The 15551-nt window shown below is 39.7% G+C and overlaps 1 protein-coding gene across 1 annotated transcript in view; it reads left to right on the top strand.

Annotated features, from left to right (window-relative positions):
- Positions 1–1054: 1054 nt before the first annotated feature.
- The window catches only part of LOC122551515 (dual 3',5'-cyclic-AMP and -GMP phosphodiesterase 11A-like), a 411702-nt gene continuing 397205 nt past the window's right edge, over positions 1055–15551 (top strand). Inside the window, exon 1 of the mRNA XM_043693531.2 lies at positions 1055–2080. Within this exon, the coding sequence (XP_043549466.1) occupies positions 1292–2080 (789 nt within the window). The 5' untranslated portion in view covers positions 1055–1291. The remainder of the gene's footprint in view (positions 2081–15551) is intronic.

Consider the following 15551-nt stretch of genomic DNA (forward strand, 5'->3'; position numbering starts at 1 on the left):
TCATTGACAGGCATGACAGAGGATTGAGACAACAGTTCTTAATTGTATTGTTACCTCACTGATGAAAGAAATTTTATTGTTCAAAAATAAATCCTGCACATTTCATCGGATTGTATTTGGTGTGGTAGCACATTTCTCCACGAGCCGCCTTCACTTGTGGGCGCGGTGCTTGTAAATGAGTTGTGACTACATTGATGCAGCTGTATCTTTTCATGATACCATGTAAGGAGAAGTGCTAGCTTTAAAGCGGGGAAATCTTCGCGAGAAAATAAATTGTAAGACATGGAACACAGGTCCTACGAAGCAGTCCCTCTGGCTGTAGAACATGTTCAGATGTTTTTTTGGGGGGGCGGGGGAAGACACGGAAGAAGTCCTAAATTTCACTGAACACTTTGAAGTCGCTGCTTGTTGGAGGCGATTATAATCCATTCATTTCAGCACATTGTATGGATTGGACTGGGAGCTGTGCCTTACCTATCCCATTTGTTCAACGCTGCTTACTCCTTTCCTATTTGTTTAACGCTGCTTATTCGTTTAGTACATTACTTCGATGGAGAGACCAACAAAATGAGTATTGTGTAAACCAGAGACAAAATAAAAATAATTGTTTTAATCAGAAATATCTGGTTCACATCTACCGTAGATGATAATATAGTCGAACATATTCTTTCATGCAGGTAAAAAAAATGGCTTGTTATTAATTTAGTCCGACATTCAGGAACCTTTTGTATTCTGAGAATAAATCTATTGCCGTTCTAACACATTTGAACCTTTTTGTTTCGATATCAGTTTGCTGGAGAATGCAATCCAATATTTCTTGAAGATTTACTAGAAATGATATTATTCATCCTGGCAAGGAGGAAACAAACTAGGAGCGGGATGTTACTGCACCAGAAATCAGGATAGACTTCGGCAGCAAACAGTGACCCCTCTACGTCAGTGGATCAGGAGGATCCACGCTTTCTCTGTCATTCTTGGCCGTGCCTTGTTACGCAGCATCAGCGCTCCCAACATGGGCAGATAACAGAGCCGACTAGACTGTCATTCCTTTCACGGCAAGATATCGGAGAGCATCAAACAGCAGGCTGCTCACATCAATCGTTAGTGAGAAATCATTGAGTGCGGTTGTGTAGATATACAGCATGGCGTTCAGGCGGATTATTCACTTTAAATATGCCTGAATTCTAACCTGTAGATTACCGTAAACGCAGGTTAAGGACTGAACGTGCTGATATGATACTTCAGTGGGATACAATTCGTTAGACTGACTAAGACTTCTCTAGTTCCAGCAATGTCGGGGTCTACAAAGCTAGACTTCTCCGAAGTGGAAACTTTTCTGGATAATCATCCAGATCTTTTCGAAGACTACCTGCTGAGGAAAGGCAAATACAGCGCGGTGGAGAAGTGGCTCAAGCAGCATCATCTCAGCAAAACCCCATCGACCCCCACTACAGGGGAGAAGGGCGCTGTCGCCAAGGAGTGCTGGGTGACCAAAGGAGATGGCCTGCAGAGGAGACCCTCCCAGCGGGAGCTCAGAAAAAACTTTGCCAGATCTAAGGCGATGACCGTCAACAGGACTTACGACGAGCATGTGAACTCCAGGGACAAGGAACCACTCTCCAGCATGAGGAGGCGAGCTCTCCTCAGGAAAGCCAGCTCGCTACCTCCCACCACAGCCCACATCTTGAGCGCCTTATTGGAATCTCGGGTCAATATCCCTCAGTATGCATCCACGGCGATCGACTACAAATGCGAACTCAGGGATAACAACGAGAGAGAATTCTTTCTGGAACTCGTCAAAGACATCTCCAATGATTTGGACCTGACCAGCCTGAGCTACAAAATCCTCATATTCGTCTGTATCCTGGTCGATGCCGACCGATGCTCCTTGTTCCTTGTGGAAGGAACTTCCAATAAAAAGACTCTAGTGTCCAAATTCTTTGACGTGCACGCAGGGACCACAGTGCTACCTTCGTGCAGTATGGAAAACTCCAACGAAGTGCAGGTGCCTTGGGGGAAAGGAATCATTGGTTATGTGGCGGAACACGGACAGACGGTCAATATTCCTGATGCTTACCAGGTAAGAATTCCGAGCGCGAAAGAACCCCTGGAAGACTACGTTTGTTTCACACAGCTTGTACTTCAAATATAAAAGGAATGACTAAGAATATGTAGTGTCTGCACTAAAAATGTCAAAGATAAAAGTATTGTAACATTACAAACACAATTTACAGGAAACGTTCTGTCCCTTATCCCCACCCCAACCCCCGGCGTCCCATTCCATTGTAGCTTTCCTGAAGAATCGGTTAAAATCCAAATGCTTTACAGTGCAGTAAGCCAGCGACCATTTTATTTAAATAGATGCAACTTAAATTAACAGTTGCTCCTTTTTTGGAGTATGTGTAAGATAAATATTTTCATTTAGTAAAGGATTTAGTTCATCCTTCAGCTCGTTTTCAGGTGGTAAAGTCAGATAGTTCACTGGTAAACGCATTAACATTGCCACCACCTTGCTTAGTTATTTGGGAAAACCTGATCAATTGTGGACTTTTAGAATGGAATTCTTTCTTACCTATATGTGTTGTGTATATGACATTCCCATACTCTGCTTAAATCGTGCTCGTAATGAACAAAATAGAATATCAGCAGCATTTCATCGCTTTTTTATATAAATGAAGAAATACAACGCAAATTTAATCCTTTGACTGACGATACATTTTGATCCTTGAAAAGGGGTCATCAGAGTGTGATCAGGAAAGGTCGGGTTTAACTATAATTCATTTAGACGTTTATCAGCTGACCTTTGCACAATGCTGGACGAGATAAATATAAACTCTTAAAATAAAGTTAAAATATCACGTTGATTGGTGACAATAACAATGGCGGGTCGGTGTGGACTTGTTGGGCCGAAGGGCCTGTTTCCACACTGTAATGTAATCTAATCTAATCTAATTTATTGGAGAATAATTAACAAAGGAGATAATTTAAATGCTGTTATGAAGGAAGGAGGGGAAGTTCCAGGTAGAAGTGTCCTCAGAAAGAGGACAACTGGAGAACTGAACTAGTGTTGCCTCTTGCTTCACTATTTTGGAAGAAAACATAAATTAATTCAAAATTGCAAATTTTTTTTAGGACTCAATGTCGCATGTACATCTTAAACACACCCTTAATATATGAAAAATAATATGACATATTTTGTTTGACACAGACTTTCTGATGTTTGGCATGGTTTCATATTCCTAACTGAGACTGCAGTTTCTGGAGCAGTAAACTAAAACTGTCAGAATCTTTCCAAGCACAGTGATCCATAAAATCCGGCATCACCGGGTTTTTGTCATCATACCCCTACAAAATCTCCACAAGTTATCCAGTATCTTATTCAAATTGTGCATTCCAGGTAATTTGATAATCACAATACGAGGAAAAAAAGTTTTTAATTCCCTTTTCAGAAGTAACAAAAAAGGCTAGAAGATTGAATGGTATACAATCACGTTAAATAATACATAACATCCGTATTCTTGCTGCGTGCTGTTCGGAATATTTAGAATCTGGATAACTCCCGTCCCAGACTTGCGTTAAGTCATCTAGGAATCTATTCCCACTGCTGTCAATAAACAGAATAAAACATGTAACCATGTGATCCACTAACAATATTTAAACAATGACGCGGGATGAAGTCACAGAGGTCGCTTATAGTTTGTATCCAAGCAATACTCCAGAAATTCGCGGAAACCTCTGTCACACTAACAACAGATGAACCTCACAGGATATTTAAATGCATCGCTTGGAAATAATTCCTAGAGCACAGCGTGAAAAAAAAGTCTCTGGTGTATAGATTGTTTGTTTAAAGCTAGTGAAATGATTTATGGTGCCAAATTGATAAGACACTATCAACTCCACCGTTCGTCTCAATGATCAATTCTCCAAGCGTACGTAACAGCAGGGGGCGCTCCTAAGTTAGGTCTTCAAGTCGAGTCAACATCAATTTTACTGCAGAGAAAAGTAAATATTTTGAACGATATTCGTTTTATCATTTGCTTACCTTAAAGGTCCACATGTTCGTTTTCACTTGCGCTTGTTACTTTATAGAGGATTGAAATCTACCAATGTGACACCTTTATTGAAAAACGGGAGACAAAGAAGGTGACCATAGACCAGTTAGCTTAAAGTCTGTTATGGGAATACAGTAGTGTTCTTCTTTAATAAAGGAAACTGTAATCGCAGAGAATTTAGAAGAACATAATATAATTAGACACTCAGCATGTTTTCATAATGGAAAATCATAACTGACAAATTTACTATAATTCTTTTGAGAAGATAACAAGCCAGATAAATAAAGGTGAAGCAGTGGATGTAATATTTGAATTTTCAGAAAGTGTTTGACAAGGTACAATACATTAGGCTACTTAATATAAGAGCTCATAGTGTTCTAGATAAGATATTAGTGTAGTTTTGAGGATTGTCTAACTAAAAGAATACAGACTTGGGGTAAGGGGATCATTTTCAAGATGACAGCCTATAACCAGTTTTGTGCCACAGTGATTAGTGCTGGAGCCACAATTATATACAACATATATCTATAATGAATTAGATGAGGAGGGTGAATTTACTATAGCCAAGTTTGCAGATAACGAAAATAGGTGGGAGGGCAAGTGGTGAGGATGACAGAGTCTGAGGAATGATATAGACAGGATACGTAAGTGGACAAAAACTTGGCAGATGGAGTATACTGTTGGAAAAAAAATGTGATTATGCAGCTTTGCAGGAACTGAATATTATTTAAATGGTGAAACAAGTGCAAAGTATTAGGACAGTGCAGGAGGCCATGTCAGGAACAGTACTGGGCATATCTAAAAATGAGGTTCTGGATTAGTGGTGCTGGACTAGTACAGACTACAGATTCAAAAACACCAGCAACAGTTCTCCTTCAAGATCCTCCGCTCCACGCTTGCAGCAATGCGCCGGCACCTAACCTCTCTACAGTCAGCCCTGCCTCAGCTCCAGCACCACTGATCCAGAATCTGGTTTCCAGCATCTGCAGTCATTGTTTTTACCTATATAAAAATGAGGTGTCAATCTGGTGATGCTATCAAATAGGACTACTTGCATGCCAAACAGCATAAGCAGCAAATGATAGACAGAGTTAAGCAATCACAAAACCAATGGATCAGATCTAAGCTCCGCAGTCCTGACACATTCAATCACGAATGGTGGTGAACAATTAAACAATTGACTGGAGAAGGAGGCTCCACAAATATGCTGATGTGTAGGGACTGGGGTGGACAAAGTTAAAAGTCACATAACACCAAATTATTGACCCAACAGATTTATTTGGAAGCACTAGCTTTCAGGTGGTTGTAGAGTATAAGATCATAAAACACAGAATTTATAGCAAGAGATTACAATGCCATACAGTGTATATTGAATATGGTATGTTCAATTTATCACTCTATGACAGTATAATCTTTTGCTATAAATTCTGTGTTTTATGATCTTATACTCCACAACCACCTGATGAAGGAGCAGCACCTCTGAAAGCTAGTGCTTCCAAATAAACCTGTTGGACTATAACCTGGTGTTGTATGGTTTTTAACTTTGTCAACAAATATCCCCATCCTCAATGATGGAAGAGCTCAGCACACTAATGTTGAGATACAGCTGAAACATTTGCAGCAATCTTCAGCCAGAAGTGTACTAAGTGGATGATCCATCTCTGCTTCCTCCAATGGTCCCCAGTGTTACAAATACCAGTCTTCAGCTAATTCAGTTCTCTCCACATCATATCAAGGTGGGCCCTGACAACATTCTGGCAATAGTATTGAAGTTTTGTGCTCCAGAACTTGCTGTTCCTCTAGTCAACACTGGCATCTCCCCCACGGTGCACAAAAAAGCAGGCCAAATCCAGCCAATTACTGGCCCAACAGCCTACTCTCAATCATCATAAAGTGATGGAAGGTATCACCTACAGTGCTATAAAGCAGCATCTGCTCAGCAATAACTTGCTCAGTAACACCCAGTTTGGAGTCCACCAGAACCACTCCGCTCCTGACTTCGTTACAGCCTTGGTTCAAACATGGACAAAATAGCTGAATTCCAGAGGTGAGGTGAGAGTGACAGCTCTTGACACCAAGGCTGCATTCGACTGAGGCCTCAAGGCATCAAAGAGTCCAACAAAAACCGGAATCAAGGGTATCGGGCAAAGTGTCTGCTGGTTGGAGTCATACCTGATACATAGGAAAATGGTCATACTTGTTGGAGATCAATCACCTCAGCTGCAGGACATCTCTGCAGGAATTCCTCAGGAGAGAGTTCTAGGCTCAACCAACTTCAGCTGCTTCATCAGTGACCTTCCCTCCATCACAAGGTCAGAAGTGGGGATGTTCGTTGATGACTGTGCAACATTCAGTGCCATTGGCGACTCCTCAGATACTGAAGTAGTCCATGTTCAAATGCAGTAAGGTGTGGACAATATCCAGGGCTTGGCCTGACAAGTAACATTCATGCCACACAAATGTCAGACTAAATGCCAGACTATGACCATCACCAATATGAGACCATCTAACCACCGCCTCTTGACATTCAATGGTATTACCTACAATCAACATCCTTGGGATTACCATTGACCATAAACTCAACTGGACTCACCACATAAACACAATGGCAACAAAGACAGTTCAGAGACTAGGAATACTGTGATAAGGAACTCATTTCCTGACACACAACACCCCCCCCTCCCCCCTCCCGCCCACCACCAATGACCAAAACCTGCCACCATCTACGAGGCACAAGTCAGGAATGTGATGCTATACTCCCCATTTGCCTGAATGGGTGCAGCTCCAGTAACACTCAAGAAGCTTAATACCATCTAGGACAAAGCAGCACTGCATCAACAATGTTATGTACTAGACCAAACCCCTTCAAAATATATTGCGAAGGTTGCCTAGATCTTAACGTTTTCTTATTTTAAAGGTAAGTGTCAGGCATTGCATTCCGGATGCAATTCAGTTGGTCAAACTACTCAACTGTAAACAAAACACATTTTCTTTTTACAGACGATATAAAATAAAACAAAAGAATTGGCTTAACTCTATTGAAATGCTTAACAAAATAATATATATTAGCTACTAATTAATTGTTCCAATATAGTAACATCCCATAAACACATCCTTATTAAAAGACAAATTCAGTAAATTAGATTGTCTCACATGCAATTCTAGCAGCAGAAGCTGAACCCAGCTTTTAGCTGTAACAGAGACAGGAATAAGAGCTTCCACATCCAGCTTCAAGATTGCACCCACTGCAGAAAGCTAAAACTAAAAATCCTGGTTCTGTGAGAGCTTGACCCACCCATACAGGCTTCATCTTGTTTAAAAAAAAAACAACGGCCTCACATGCTGTTTACTTTATTGACTTTGAGCAGACCAGTCTGTGCCTCTGTCTTAACCTTTCGTCATATAAAAATCCTGACAAAATACACCTCTTAAAGCCATAGTATTGTAACACTTGCCCTCCTTTAAAAAATGAATCATCAATATAAAGAGATGGCTTATTTTTTAAAAGCCTTTCGCATTATGCTATTAGTAAACTACAATACCTACATATTACATTGGCTCGAAGTATGCAAATATTCAGTACTACAGTTCATTTCAGTCTTTGTTTTTACTGCCACCATCTCCGTCTTCCTTCAAAGTTGTGACAACGATTCAGCAATTATGTTCTCTTTTTGAAATGAATGCCTGCAATATTAAGCTCTAAACAGAGTCTGGTATTTTTATCTTTAACTTTTCCCAAAAACTTTAAAAGGTTATGATCAGTATATACAATTGCCTCAGACATTATGGGCAATATAAATGTTGAATGTTGCAACAAACACACTAAACTCAAGGTCTCTTTCTCAACTGTGCAGTTTTTCAAATGATTATTCAATTTTATGGAAAAATATCCAATAGGTCTTTCTAACTTCTCCTTGTCATCTTGACACCCACATCAATAGCCACTTCAAATGGCTTTGCATAATTAAGTGTGGTTAACACAGCTTTCATGCTGTCAAATGCTTCGACACTTTTCTGACCACTGAAACTTTCTGCACTTCTTCAACCAGCCAGTCAGTGGAGCAACTATGCTACTAAAATTTGATACGAACTTCCAATAAAAACAACTCAATCCCAGGAATTTGTACTTTGCTCTTCATCAATGGTATAGGAAACTCCCCAAAAATCTTTTCACATCCCATGGGGCCATCTGTCCATGTCCAATAACATGGCGCAGGAATGTGACCTGGGCTTTTGCCACCTCATCCTTGGTCAGGTTTATCTCCAAATCTGCCTCCCAAAGTCAATCAAATAATTCCAATAGATGCTGCAAATGTTCCTTCCACGTGTGACTAAAAATCACCAGATTGTCAATGTACACCACACAATTGGGTAATCCAGAAATTGTTTTTGGTTAGCTTTTGGAATGTGACTGGTGCATTTTTCTTGCAAAATGGCATGACTTTAAACTGTTATAATCCATTCAAAAAGCCAAAATTTCCTTGGCTCTTTCAGGTAAAGATATCTGCCAGTTTCTTCTGAATAAGTCCAACTTTATAATATAAGTTGCTTGTCCCACCTTCTGAATACAGTCTTCCAAATGTGGAATAGGATATGAATGCATTGACATTGCGATAGTCCACACGTAATTGTTGGGTACCATCTAGTTTTGGCACTACCACTACTAGTGAGCTCCATTCACTACAATTCACTTCGATTTTAATGTCTTTGAGCGAACATTCAATCTCGTTTTGAACTTGCTCCAACTTTAATGGGTTAGGTCTTTGGGATGTTGCTTAATTGGAACAGCATTTCCTACTTCGGGCAGCACGGTGGCTCAGTGGTTCACACTGCTGCCTCACTGCACCAGGGATCCGGGTTCGATTCCAGTCTGCGGCGGCTATGTGTGGAGTTTGCACATTCTCCCTGTGTCTGCGTGGGTTTTCTCCAAGTGCTCTGGCTTCTTCCCACAATCCAATGATGTGCAGGTTAGATGAATTGGCCATGCTAAATTGCCCACAGTGTTCAGGGATGTGTATGTTAGGTGCGTTAGTTAGGCGTAAATATAGTGGAATGGGTCTGGGTGGATTACTCTTTGGAGGGTTGATGTGGACTTGTTCGACCAAATGGCCTGTTTCCACATTGTAGGGATTCTATTAAACTTTTGCATCATGTGCAATCAGAGTTGTACTTCCCAGCTTATTCCCATATATCTCCCCATGTGATTAAAACAAGTCTTTCAGGTCAATTCGATTTTCATTTGAAGGTAACTCAATATCCCAATTTTTGAGAACTGCCTCATTGTCCAAATTAATTTGAGAAATGTCCAGTTTAGAATCAACTGAATTTGATGTTTCACTCTGTATTGTAACAAATAACACATTGTCCTTTTGCTTTCCTTCCCTATCAAAATATCTTTTTAGCAGATTCACATGACATGCTTTGTGAGATTGCTTTAGATCTGGCGTTCTTATCAAATAATTCACCTCACCCAATTTCATTTTGATTTGATAAGGCCCATTAAACCTTGTTTTTAAAGGGTCACTTACCACTGGAAGTAAGACTGACTCTTTATCTCCACTAGCAAACTTGCAAATTTTTGGTTTCTTGTCTGCATTCTATTTTGTCTCACACTGTGCGTCTTTTAAATGCTATCTAGCCAACTCACCTGCTCTATTTAATCTTTTCATTTCTCTATTATGCCTTCTATCACTTCACCACTTTTCTCCACTCTCACCAACCTCACTTTATATAATGTACTATTGCTCTTCTCACCATGACTTCCACATATTACCACTTTTTTCCAGCAATACTCCTAAACTATGCATTTCCTCACCTCTCATCATCAGATTATCATAGAATCCCTACAGTGTAGAAACAGGCCCTTTGGCCCAACAAGTCCACACCAACCCTCCGAAGAGTAATTCACCCAGACCCATTCCCCTACCCTATTACTCTACATTTACCTGTGACTAATGTACCTAACCTACACATCCCTGAATACTATGGGCAATTTAGCATGGTTAATTTACCTAACCTGATTTGGAGGTGCGGTACTGAACTGGGGTGTACAAAGTTAAAAATTGCACAACACCAGGTTATAGTCCAACTGGTTTGTTTGGAAGCACTACCTTTCGGAGCACTGCTCCTTCATCTGGTGGTTATGGAGTATAAGATAGTAGGATATAGAATTTTATAGCAACAGTTTACAGTGTGATGTAACTGAAATTAAATATTGAAAAAAGATCTGGATTGTTTAAGTCTCTCCTCTTTTAGAATGGCATGTTGTTTTCAGTTCTTTCATATGTAAATTCCAGAACTTTCTTAAAGTTACATTCTCAAATGAACTTTAACAATTGGTGCCACGCTGTCCCGGCTAGTGCATTGAAGGTGTGAGGTGCCCTGTGTGAGGCTGTCTGTGCCCCAATGTTCAGACTGATTCTAATCTAAAAAAGGAATTTACAGAATCTTGCATGGATTCATACAGTTTTTAAGCAAAATAAAATGTAATTCTGCAAGTACAAATTCACCCCGTAAGTGTGTGTGTGTGTGTCGCAATGGGATTACCTGTAGTGTTACATGAACCCAAGGTCCTAGTTGAGGCCATTCCCATGGGTACCAAACTTGGCTATCAGCCTCTGTTCAGCCACTTTGTGTTGTTCCCTGTCCCGAAGTCTGTCTTGGAGGATGGTCACCCGAAGGTCAGAGGTCGAATGTCTGAGGCCAAATGAAACAGAACATGGCTCCCTTGCACTGTGAGACAGCACTGCAAACCACTGAGCCAACATGCCGCCGACGATTGACTTGCTCCCATATCTCAATTTTTTTACCTACTCTTCCTGCCAGATATGATAAACCTTATCACACAAGTAAATTCTTTAAAGACATCTCGCATTTTCTTCTCAACCAACCCCTGACCAGGCTGTACATTCTTCTGCAGCTTTTTAGCTTCCATTGTAGTTTCCTTTACCACTTTAACAAAATTCACTAGCTTATCTTATTTTCCCATATCTGTCTTCCCAGTGCTTTTTCTAAACCACCAACACTGCAACTTCATGTGGTCTACTTTATTGTAATGAAAACACCTGAGATTTTTTTACTTCTCTTTCCCCAGATGGGTTTCCTTTATACCCTGTGGTAAACTCTTTACTATCCTCAATGTGATCTCCTTTTCCCTTACCACCTAAAGATTTCTCTTTTCCCCAATTTCTATGCCTCGCCAATTGAAATTGATGTCAGAAGCCAAACTTTGATTTATGAACCAACTCATAATCAACTGCCGTTTCCACTGCTAATCTTGCAATCTTAACCGTGCTCTTCCATGAATTCTCACTCCCTCAGGAAATGAAGTTTTGAATTCCTCCAAAATAATTGTTTCTCTGAGACGGGACTCTAAAAATAATGCATAGAGTTTGAAAGAATCAAACAAGGTAACTTTGATACCTGGATAAATGTTTGATCTATTTTCGATGCCCTTATCCATGTATCAAAATTACCTTGTTTGATTATTTCAAACTCTATGTATGCTTTTTTTAGAGTCCCGTCTTAGATTCCTAAAATGTTGTCCGTAATCTTCTTTGACTAGTTCATATGCACTTAAGATAGCATTTTTTTAACCTCATTATACTCCCAGATATCTCCTCTGATAATGATGCAAAAACCTTACTAGCTCTACGTACTAACTTCGTTTGGAGCAACAATACCCACATGGTCATTAGTCATTTCATTTATTAAGATACTTAAGTGAAATGAAAAAAGGCTTCTACATCCTTCTCGTTGAACTCAGGCAATGTTTGGACATATTTAAATGGATTCTCACCAGCCCTTTGTCTACAATGGGATTGCTTTCCATAACTATTCTTATCACTACTCTTACCTTTCACCTGTACCTCGGCCATTTTAAGTCAACTTTGAGTTTTCAGTTTCAACCTCTAAATTTCAAAAACTCTTTCTCCTTTTCATCCTTTCCTATTCTTTTTGTTCTGCCAGAGTTATTCTTTCCTTTTATTTTCCTCTGCTAGAGCTATTCTCTCTTTCTGCTTTTCTTCTGTTTGCAATTGTAATTCAAGCTGTTTCATTTCTTTTTCATATTCAAGCTGCTTCATTTACAATTGAATTTTAGCCATTTCCAATGATTCTGTTGGCATTTCCAGCAGTCATAAATGTCGAGCTGTTGCTGCAATTACAGTAACTCCCTTTTTCACACAGACAACCCCAACTCCAGCTTGTCTTGACAATTCCAAAAGCTTTGCCTTGCTCACTTTCTGTAAAACTCCCAAAGTGAGTTTTTTCGCCTCAGGAAATTCTTAGTGACTGAAAAAACTATTATTACGTAAGGTGCATCCTATTAACACCCAAAATTAAAAGAAAAACACCAACAGTAACCATTCGGTGCCTTTGGTCCATTAATCCTAAACCCAACCAGGAATTAGAGATTTTGATCCTGTCAAGAGCCTCCAATTTGTTATGGACAGACCAAATCCTTTCAAAATATCTTAAGAAGATAGCCTAGATCCTAACTTTTTCTTATTTTAAAGGCATGTCAGGCATTGCATTCTGGATGCAATTCAGATGGTTAAACTACCAGATTTGAAGCAAAGCACCTTTTATTTTTACGCTATAGTTAAAATATAGACAAAATAAAAATAAAGGAAAAGATTTGGCTTAACTTTATCGCTATTGAGCTGTTTAACAAATTGATATATTAACGACTACTAATTAATTGTTCCAATATAGTAACAGAAACACACTCTTGGGAAAGAAAAAATGCAATTCTAGCAGCAAGGAGAGAACCTCAACGTTTAGCTGTAACTAAGATAGAGAAATAAGTGCTTCCTATCCAGCTTCAAGATCCCAGCAACTGCAGAAAGCTAAAACTAAAAATCCTGGTTCTATAGGATCTTGACCCCACCCATATAGGCTGTTTCTATTATTCCAACTCTAAAAACAGCCCAAGGTCTTACATGCTGCTTACTTTATTGGCATTGAGCAGACTGCTCCATACCTCTGTCTTAACCTTTCTTCATAAAAAAAAACCAGGCCAAATATACCAATTAAAGCTATAGTACCATTACAACAAGCATCCACTCCCTGCACCACTGACACACAATGGCAGCAGTATATGCTATTTATAAGATGCTCTGCAGAAATTCACCAAAGATCCTCAGATAGCACCTTCCAAACGCACAATCTCTTCCACCTCGAAGGACAAGGATAGCAGATACATGGGAATACCACTATCTTGAAGTTCTTCTCCAACCCATTCACCATACTGGCATGATGTCGAGATGCCGTGTTAGACTCCGAAGTCAGAAGTCACATGACACCAGGTTATAGTGCAACAGGTTTATTTGAAATCCCAAGCTTTGAGTGTTGCTCCTTCATCAGGTGAAGCCAGTAGCTACTTCACTTGCCGAAAGAGCAATGCTCAAAGCTTGTGATTTCAAATAAACCTGTTGGACTATAACCTGACATCTGACATAGAAATATTTTGCCGTTTCTTCACTGTCACTGAGTCAAAATCTTGGAATTCCCTCCCGAATGGCAGGTGAACCGCTGTGGCTCAAGAAGGCAACTCATCACCACCTTCTCAAAGGTAACTGGGAAAAAGCAATAAATGCTGGCCAGCCAGCAGCACCCTCATCCTACTAAAATGAATATTTTAAAAAAATTATGGAACAGAGGGAATTGGGAATTCTCATTCACGAATCAAAAGTAAAGCTGGCATTCAAGTTCAGTGGATACTTGGGAAAGCAAATGAAATGTTGACCTTTTATTTCAAAGGGAATGGAGTATACAAATGGTGCTGTTCTGTTAAAACTACATAAGGTACTATGGCTGGAATACTATGAACAGTTTTGCATCTTACTTAAGGAAAGACATACTGATATTGCAGAGGTAAAAACAATGACTGCAGATGCTGGAAACCAGATTCTGGATCAGTGGTGCTGGAAGAGCACAGCAATTCAGGCAGCATCCGAGGACAGGCTCGGATGCTGCCTGAATTGCTGTGCTCTTCCAGCACCACTGATCCAGATACTGATATTGCAGGCAGTCCAGACAAGGCACACTGTGCAGATACCAGGTATAGAGGGGTTATCTTATGAGGAGACTTTGAGTAGACTGGACTTTTACTCAGAAATTAGAAGCGTGAGAGGTGACTTTATTGAAATGTATAACCTTGTGAGAGAGTCCGGAACCAGAGAGTAATATCTCAGAATAAGGGTTGCACATTTCCGAGATGAGGAGGAATTTCTTGAGGATAGCAATCTGTGGTCTTCTTTACCACAGAGGGCTGTTGAGGCTGCATTGTATATTCAAGGCTGTGATAGGCAGATTTCTAAGTGGTAAGGGCATCAAGGTTATGGGGAAAGGCAGGAAAATGGAGTTGAGCATTATCAGATCAGCCATGGTCTCATTGAATGCAGCAGACTTGATTTACTCCCACAACTTATGATCCTGTGATTTAGTCACTGTGATAAAGTACTGTGATAAACCACAATTTCAACTTCAATGTGGGTTATTTTAAAGTCTATTTCCATTCTGCTCTCAAATTTGAGATTGAGAACTATCCCATGTAATATTTTCATTTTGTTCCTGTTTCAGTTAGTCATATGGAATAGCCCAATGAACCCCAACATATGGAATAGCCCAATGAACCACTACATCTCTTCTAACATTAGCTTGGTTATATATTTCTGTAATCTTTGCTTTTCAACAGACAAAAGCAATCTTTTAAAAATATATCAACCACAAATATAAAATGAACATTTAATAATGTTGAGGATTGCTTTTTCTAATTCCTCACTCTCACCCAAATCCCATAGGATACTATCCCTCAAATTGATGGGTAGGTGTATTTACTTATTAGAAAATAGTATTTACTTTCTAAAGCAAATTTTACAATAACTTTAAGAAAAAATTTACCACATCTCTGTAAATGTTTGTTGGGGAGGCAAATATCAAATAAAACGTCTCAGCTTTTTTGGCCTGTTCAAGAAATTCTCCATATTCCTGTCATGGTGGTGTTGATGCCTCTGGTGTCTGAACAAATTTATTTCCTTTTCACTCGATAACAGCTGAAAATAAGATAAGAAATGTTTGTGAAGGCCTGCATTTCCTTATGCCTAAGCCTCTACAGCTGCAGTTACCAGACTACCAAGTTTCACAACTTTCTTTACCATCACAGTTACATCCAATAAGGAGTCAGCTTTTTATTGTGACTACTTTGCAGATCCCAAATGACATGGTGTTGAGGTTTAAGTAATACTTCCTCCATAAATGGTTAGCTATTGTCACCATTTTCTCCATAAATGGTTCACCACAATCACATCACTCCTTCATCAGGACCACCCATGAGCACTTAGATCTGGATCTAAAGTGCTGGGTGCAAGTCGAGCCCAGGACCCATGCGGTCACTGAAATAAATGATTCTCACTCTTGCTCTCAAATCTATATTGATGCATGCAAGCATTATCATCCAATTTGTAAATTTTTCCCAACTGAAAGTCTCAAAATTGC

The sequence above is a fragment of the Chiloscyllium plagiosum genome, unplaced genomic scaffold (assembly GCF_037043375.1).
Source record: "Chiloscyllium plagiosum isolate Xiang-an unplaced genomic scaffold, Cpla_swu_hap1 HiC_scaffold_7, whole genome shotgun sequence".
In the NCBI taxonomy this organism is placed as follows: Eukaryota; Metazoa; Chordata; class Chondrichthyes; order Orectolobiformes; family Hemiscylliidae; genus Chiloscyllium; species Chiloscyllium plagiosum.